Source organism: Conger conger, chromosome 10 (assembly GCF_963514075.1).
Source record: "Conger conger chromosome 10, fConCon1.1, whole genome shotgun sequence".
Lineage (NCBI taxonomy): Eukaryota > Metazoa > Chordata > Actinopteri > Anguilliformes > Congridae > Conger > Conger conger.
The window spans coordinates 22,513,335-22,521,571 of record NC_083769.1 but is presented as its reverse complement, the minus strand read 5'-3'; the positions used below and the strand labels follow the sequence as shown (position 1 = coordinate 22,521,571).

At 40.3% G+C, this 8,237-nt stretch overlaps 1 protein-coding gene across 1 annotated transcript; it reads left to right on the top strand.

Annotated features, from left to right (window-relative positions):
* Window positions 1–2,220: 2,220 nt before the first annotated feature.
* LOC133138189 (uncharacterized) lies at window positions 2,221–3,831 on the top strand. Its single transcript, XM_061256731.1, has 4 exons — window positions 2,221–2,322; window positions 2,509–2,664; window positions 2,761–2,853; window positions 3,095–3,831. Exons 1-4 carry the CDS (start codon window positions 2,221–2,223, stop codon window positions 3,389–3,391), a joined length of 648 nt encoding a protein of 215 aa, XP_061112715.1. The 3' UTR covers window positions 3,392–3,831.
* The last annotated feature ends 4,406 nt before the right edge of the window (window positions 3,832–8,237 follow it).

Genomic DNA, 8,237 nt, shown 5'->3' with positions numbered 1-8,237 from the left:
TCGAACCCATGTTTCCCGCCCGCGCTCGGATGTCCTTGTCAGATAAATCAGTCCGTTTCTCGTGTTCCGTTCCCGCTCCCTCATATTATTCATTTCCTGTAGTGTTTTGAAGTCTGGGGGAGAAAAGCCCTCTGCGTCTTGATTAATTTCGGTCTCTTGATTGTGTTTTTGTTTTTCTTTTTTTGTTCTTGTTTTGTTTCGCTGAATGTTTTAATTGAATGAAATTTATTTCTTCTCCAGTCTTGTTTTGTTTTCCTGTGGCGGCTTGTTTCGTATCGCTCTTTCCTCTGCCGGCAGGGAGTTTTCCCGAAACACTTAGTATCACGTTCTGTTTTTTTTCCCCACTCCGCTCTGCGGGCACACTGGTGCTCACACCCTCGTACGGATATACAGCTGAACATTCACTAAAAGAAGAACCGTATCAGCGCAAATCCTTCATTTATTAAAAAATGAGCAGAGCTAATATGTATAAAGTATTCATATTTATAGTAAATGAATGTGACTCATTAATATGCTATATCGTACACTGAAAAAAATGACTTTTAGGCATTGTAATATGTACTTATTCAAAAGTAGAAATTCTTACATTGTAATATCAAGTTTCAGTAGGAACTAGTAAAAAAACATTAAACCATACACAACATATTCATTTAATGAATGTACTTGACTTGGAAGAGTATTTTTAACTAGATATTTACTCTTACTATTTAAATGATTTATTGTCACTGCACCAACACCTGAACATTTTAAGTAACATTTATTCTGAAAAAAACAGCGCGGCGCATTTGAATTCGTGCATGCGCCGTTGGACAATGCAAAATCACGAAGTCACCCATGAAGTCCGGAATCGGCATTTTGCAAGTGTCGAGAGCAAGCTTCAGTGGCCGAGAGTCGAGACTTGTGAGTATTGCCCTTCCGTTTCATATTTGTGATCGTATAAGCGTTCGTCTAGGCTACATTTTGATCGTTTGATTATCGTCTGCTCGACGCAATACGTTAGCACTGCTGTTCGTAGTTAACCGTCGTTGTGTCGCCATCGCCATGAAGCAAGCGAGACTAGCTAGCTAGGTTAACGTCTGTAAGTTAATGTCTGTAGAGGTGAGTTGCAGTAATTTGGATTAAAAGCACAATAACGTTTAACTTGCATGGTCTCAACTCAAAACGAAAACGGTTTTTTATATGTATGTTAGGGTTTAAGGCTTACTTCCAGTCGGAAAAAATAACTTTCCAAAACTTTGGCGGTAATGTTTGGTGATGACTCGCCTGAACTTGTTAACTCGCGCTAGCCTAACGATATTTCCACTGACGTCCACATTTACCTACTGAAAACGTCGACGTAAACAGTGGCTCTTAATATTACATTTTTTCGGGTTGATATTTATTTCACCCCACCTAACCGACTATCTCTCTAACATGCGAGTTCTGCATGTTGTACAGAGTTGGCTCAAAGACTGGAGTGGCTGAACATGCTCACTTGGGGTGTGTGTTTAGAGCATCTTAGAGCAGCTGCTGGTTTTTGCCTAGTAGCTACTAGAACTAAATATATTTTTTTAAGTCGTTGAAATTTGGCTGGCCAATTAAACTATTTTTCGGTAGTGTGACAAACTTGATTGCGTAAACATTCACTTCATTATTGATGGTCTTAGTTTAAGCAAAAAATAAAAATTAAATGTTGAGTGACTGACCTAACAGTATCTGCCTCCAAAAAAGTGAGCAAAAATGCAATCTGATCCTTAAACTTTTTCTATGTTTTCATTCGAGGTATATTGGAATTAATTGAACATTAATCAAGTAAAAAGCTACATATGTGAGTCTAGTCATTTCTTTTACTCAAATATCGGATGGAAATGTTATATGTTAATATCAATTTGTTTTGTTAGTCTTATTAATGTGTACTTCTCTCAACAGTTGTCACATCAGATACTGCAAGTTGAGCCGGGGGGGGGAGGCGGTGTATACAGAGGCAAGTATACATTTATGTGTATGATACTAACAACACCAATATTATTGTATTTGTCATTGTTCACTCTGTAATGTAATATTAAATTGTAGCTAACCTTTGTAGATCAATAGTTTTATCCAAAATTGTGTTTTACAGGGAGATTTTTCGGGTAGAACGAGCCAGTGCAGTCGACAGTTGAGGTATAAGGAGGAGGACCGATCGAAGGGTTTCAATGAGGGAGAAATCGTAGGCTTATGGTATGAGATGGTCATGAAAAAATGTCTAAAACATTCTCCATGCGAAGGCTTGAGGTTGTGAGTGGAACTCCAGCAGCGGCTGACTTCAGAGAACGATGGCCTGCATTGTTTTGTGAAGATGGGGTAGGTGAATCTAGACCCATGGAAATATTACCTGCTCCATTGGGCAGTAACAATGGCTCTAATTAATCATTCCATCATGAATGTCTTAGGGTTTTAATTTTCTCTTCGTAATTTGCACTCCTTTCATTTTGAACCAGATTATTCAAATCAGTTTGAATTTTGTTTTTGTGATTTTTATAAATGCAGATAAAAGAGGAATTCCGCAGAATTACCACAATTTCCCTGGAGCAGAGCTTCATCTACAGACTTGACGCCTACACACCCAAGCTTCTAACCCTGATGAAGGCTAAGGGGGGTGTAGTGGGGACCAAACTGAGGCCTTTCCTGTTTAAACTGAGTCAGGTGTGTGTTTTTTTTTTATTTATTTTTTTACTTTTGCAGGAAGATGATCCTTTTCCTCTGACTTTCTCACTCACACAGCCTTCTATTTGTTTACAGAACCAAAGCATTGAGATGAGACGGGAAACTGTTATCCGCAGCCTCATTCTGTACCTCGGCAAGGAGGGAGAGCATCTTTTTGAAGATTGTCAGGTACATGTATAATCACTAAAACCAAGATGCGCTTTTGGTTACAAAGCCATAGGGTTCACTGGGACTAAATGTGCCCTCCAGGAAGGCAATCATTCCAATTTGTTGTGGTGTAAACCTTCTGCTTAGACATGTTTAGTTCACAGTTCAGTCAACTAAATAGGATTTACTCTCAGGCAATAAAGTCTATGAATGAATAAATTTTGTTTTTCTCAATAGAATTGTCGCCTTTTCTTGTATGCAGGAGGACCACCGCAGTGATGCTACTGAACACGTCCTGAAGATCTTGGTCGCCCATGGTGCTTCTGAAGAGGATCCAGTTGATGTGTCCATCATCCTTGAAGGCACGGAAGTGTTGCATGGATGTGGAAACGTCGCTAAAGCCTGCACATTATTGATGGGACTGATCTATGCCCTCAACCTTGCATACCCCCAAACACTGCATTACACTTTTGAGGTGTTTCAGAAACTTTTCCTGGAACTGGATGGGATGAAGCTGTCCCCAAAAGTACAAGCCTTAAAGTCAAAATTGCTCTCTTAAACACACACACCATCACCCCTCCCCCCTCCCCTCCCCTCCACACACACACGCACGCATTCAAGTACACACTCACACATGCTCTCTATCTTGCTTGCTCGCTCTCTCACTCACTCAACATACACAGGTAATACATAAACACACACACACACACACTATTGCACATTGAGTAGAGTTCAAACTTTGACCTGACCAACCAGTTGTTGGAAGTTGTTTCAGTTTCCCATTTATTTGTGTTATGTTGTGATTGCACTGTTGTAAAGCACCAATCTTTACTTCAGATTTGAGGATTTGTCTGTTAAGAGCAAGAAAATATTGACACAACGAATATTGGGTAGGAGTGGCATATATGTTAATTTTACTGATTGTTAAAAAAAATTTGTTTGGGTTATGTCTATCATCTAGCTCTGGCAGGTTAACAAGCCTTAAAGTCAGAATTGCTCTCAAACACACACATTCAAGCACACACTCACACATTCTCACATACACAAGTGTTCACACCTGGTCACCAAACTAACCATTTGGAATCTTCCAAATGGTTAGTTTGGTGACCAGGTGTGAACACTTTCACCAATTACAAGCCCAGCGATTCACTGCAGTCTTTAATTTCACTACAGTCTTTCTTCAGAATGTATGCATTCTTTGCACAACATCAGTGGTATTTGCACTTTTTGATTATGTTTGGCCACTTGAACAGTTGACTGCCTCCCTAACATTTTTGTCTTAACAAAATAAATGTTTATTTGCATTAAACTTGAATCTTGTGGTCTGTGAAATCTGCCATTTGGTAACATTTATCAGAAGAAAAAAAGGAATATTTACATAATTTTATTGAGTAAAACAAGGTAATACTACCGAGTAATTGAAACTGAAAAAATATAGTAAAATCTACTTATTCAGTTCATGGCACTAAATATTATAGACATGTACAATTTACTTAATATTTTGATGACCATGATGTTCCTGAATGGACATAATTAAGTAACATGTACTCAATATTTTCACAAATGTTACGGTTAGTAGCAAGCACATTTTACTTGATGTTGGCAATTATGTTGTACTTGATATTCCAGCATTACAGTTACTTATTTGTTTTTAGTGCAATTTGTTACAAAGATTTTTTTAAGTAAATTCTACAAGTCATTTTTTTCAGTGTACTTCGCTAATATATATGGAATTCTAGTTCAGTAAATAACGAATCAGTTATTAGGAAATAATTGCCCGACAAGGTGGTGCTGGCTGTTTTCCACCCAGAAGTGCAATTATTTCCTCATAATGGTCAATTTATTTTTAGTTTAGAAACAAATGTATTCATTGAAACTAAATGGGAACGAGGAGGAAAAAATTGTCCCTGTTGCTGAGAAAAAAATGATTCACGCAGGCTGAAAGTGCCTGCTGCACTAAAAGCTAACTGCACCATCCATGAAGAAAAAGTTCACTAGCTCACCATCGCAGAAAGTTAGGCTATTAACTAATGTTAGCTCGCAAAATAATTGTAAGCAATTTATAGATATTTGACACTGCATTCCAGACTTCAGTGCCTTGCAACTGAACGGAGCCCTTCCCATTTTGAACTGAAGCATAGAAAGACCTCAATACAGCTGTCAGCACAGCTGTCAAAATCAACTAGCATCTCTAGTTCTTGCAGCAAGTCCCTCAAAACAACATACTAAATTATTACGAACTTCACGCTCTGTGTAGTTTACAGAGAATATCAGTGTACTGAATATATTTTCGCATCTCAGGGCGTTCCGTCTCTTAAGTATATTCATCTACGCTTGAGGTACTGTCTGTTGTTTTACGGAGTGAATTACAGACAATTAAAGTTTGATCACTCTCTCCTCACTTACTCCTGTGTTGGAAGTCATGTTATTATTTCTGCATTAATTTAGAACCAAACAAAAAATCAACACGGTATTTCAAATTGAAAATATTGAGTAACTCCGGGACCCTTAAGTTAAAACAATAGGTTACATTATGTTTGAAACCATCTTCCATTGGTTATCTTTCCATCAATGTAAAGTATAACTCAATGCATTTTAGCCTACAAAAATATTACCATCGAAATTCCTGAAATTGAAAAATAGAAATATTTGTACTTCTCAAATATAGAACATATTGGTATTTATCTTTAGTACAAGCAATCGCCCAGACCACCAAGGTAAACCAGTTGGTTTTTTTAAAATAGAATTTTGGGGTCAAGTCCAAAATCAAAACTTCGATCTCAAGGCATCATAAAATCACCCTGTGGGTGAGGATCCTCCCATGGGCGGAACATGGTTTTGGGACAATATACAACAACTTACAATGATCATAATATAACAAGGAATTGGTCAACTTTGCTCATTTGTTGTAAAAGTGTCAAATGTATAATTAAAAGTTTTGCTATGGTGCTTGAAATTCCTTCATGGGGTCCTGGAGTTACTCAATTTTGGTCCCCTGGTCTATTTTCAATTTGAAATACCTTTTTTTTGTGGTTGGTTCTAAATACGGGGTGCTGAAGTGCATGCTCCAGTTCTATAAACTGACATTGTTCGTGTATGCACATTAGCAACAAAATGATGTCTGGAAGGCATAGCCTAAATATGAGAGATTAAATATCTTGCCATTTAGCATCATAGAAACACATAGTCCAAATGCCTCTGCAATCAAAAGTCTGTAAAAATAAATAGGAAATCGTGTTGGGTGACGCAAACCATTTAACTACTCTTTCTGCAAATTTTGAGACAAAGCTGGAGACGGGCAGCTTGTAGCTGGATGAGATAGGCTATCTTTATTGTCAAAACACAAGAATGAAGGGGGGAAAAAGACACAGATTAGCCTTCCTGACAGTGGGGTGTTTGAAGCGTGTGCCAAAGTGCATTAGGAGCTGTTATTCCCGCCACTAAGTGCTGGCGAATAGAGAGCCCAGTGCACAGGAAAAGGCGAGACTTGTCTTTTTAATCAGCTGATAATGGGCGACACTGTTGGTTTGCTCTACGCGCCCCTCCCTGCTTGCACATTCATGGCGCACTCGCCCATCGCACTCCACCCGGATGTGCACGCACGCGTACACACACACAGACACACACACACATTCACCAACACATTTAATAATGCCCACTTTCACACGCTCGACAAAGACTGAATTAAAACACATTATACAGTATAATGGACAGTAAAAGAGGAGGAATGTGAAATTGGAAGATTATGAAATGCACATACTCCTGGTTGACCCCGAGCCTCCAGCACAAACGCATGACCTCCTTCATGCTCAAACACACTTCCCCCTCCACACTCCTGTGCCCATGTTCACACACACATTGGTTACCATTCACAATCACTCTCTGGCTCCTGCACAGTCGTTCGCACACTCCTGCTGAACACACACACACACACACTACACACCTCACCGTTCAGTCAGCCGCAGATTTTGGCCCACTGGAAGGAAGGCCAGCACCTTATCTAATGCTTTCACCTTTGACCTCTGATCTGGCCGTTTCAGGACAGGAAGTTCCACCCTGGTTACCCATTGTTTGGTCTTCTGCAGCATCAGAACAGATATGTCAAGAACAAATGAAAAGGGCTTCTGCATACAAATGTACATGTGGAGTTTCCTGTAAATGTGGGACATTTATCTGTACATTGGAGAAGGATCGTGGTCATATTTCATTGGTTCACTCCCACCATATTGTTTTAGGATCTGAAAGGAGTATTTTGGGAAAAGGTTAGCTCTATGTAACATTATGTCAGGCCTCAAATAGCCTAAGGTTTCAAGCCTCGGGATAGAATGTACTTACACACACGCACATGCAGACACAGCTACCACCACCCTTCTTCTTCCTGGATTGATAACAGGGTGAGAGACAGTAGAAAGGAGGGTGGGGGGTAGGGGTAGCCAGCTTTCCCTTTCTTCCTTTGCCCCCCCCCCCCCCCCCCCCCCCCCCCGATTACAGGAAACAGGTTTTCTCAGCTGCTGGAGATGAAGTCTGTGGAAGTCAACAGACACACTTTCGCAAAAATGCCCCGTCTGGCTTTGTGTGAAACCCTCACAAACCCAGCAAACAAAAAAAACTATAAAAAAAACCAACCAGTTTATTTTACAAGTTAAAAAAAGAAGGCTCTACTCAGCAAAGCCCCACAGGAGAAAGTTTTAATTGGACCTTTATGTCTGCATATCTGTCGGCATCTGACAAAGGGATGAGGACGGCGTTCACTCCGGCCAGACGGTAGCGATAACCGATTTTGGCAAAATCTCCATGGGGGGAACAGCCGGAGGCCACTCCTGAACTCAGGTGAATGGATAACTGGGCTGTGGGACGTGAGGGGGGCAGACTAACCCGGACAGGAAAGATCTCGTTTTCTGTGGTGTGGCTGAGCAGGAAACGTTGCTATTCACAGTACTGTACTCCCATCCTGAAGAGAGAAAGAGGGCAGGGAGGGGTGGGGGATGTGGTGGTTTGGGAGGTGGGTGGGTGGGTGGGGGGTGTGCTACATAAAGTACATAAATAAAAAGGAATAATGATTACATCAAATCAATTTCAAGCACACAGACGGTTCTTCTCTTCCCCTGCCTAATTAAATATTTTGAATTTGTGCTCTCAGGAAAAGCACATCAGTAGCACCCCAATCGTACCAGTGAAAACATTTCTTCTGTGATCTTCATTGGTTGTGTTTTCTATTTCCTCTCAATGAGCTATCCTTGATCTCTGCCACTGGCAGGGTTGAGCCCAGCCCTGACCCTCCTCTGTGTCTTTCAGCTAGACAGGAATACGCAACCTTTCAGATCAGTTGATTTTGGGTTGGGTAGCATGTCATCCTCCCCGGATCTGAACTAGAGTATCTATGAATGAAGCTTGATACTCCCATG

Excerpts from the sequence above, each read along its gene's own strand:
- LOC133138189 (XM_061256731.1), top strand. The coding sequence starts at position 2,221 with ATGTCTAAAACATTCTCCATGCGAAGGCTTGAGGTTGTGAGTGGAACT. Across the intron at positions 2,665-2,760 it reads TCCTGTTTAAACTGAGTCAG|AACCAAAGCATTGAGATGAG; the intron begins GTGTGTGTTTTT and ends ATTTGTTTACAG. Across the intron at positions 2,854-3,094 it reads ATCTTTTTGAAGATTGTCAG|GAGGACCACCGCAGTGATGC; the intron begins GTACATGTATAA and ends TCTTGTATGCAG.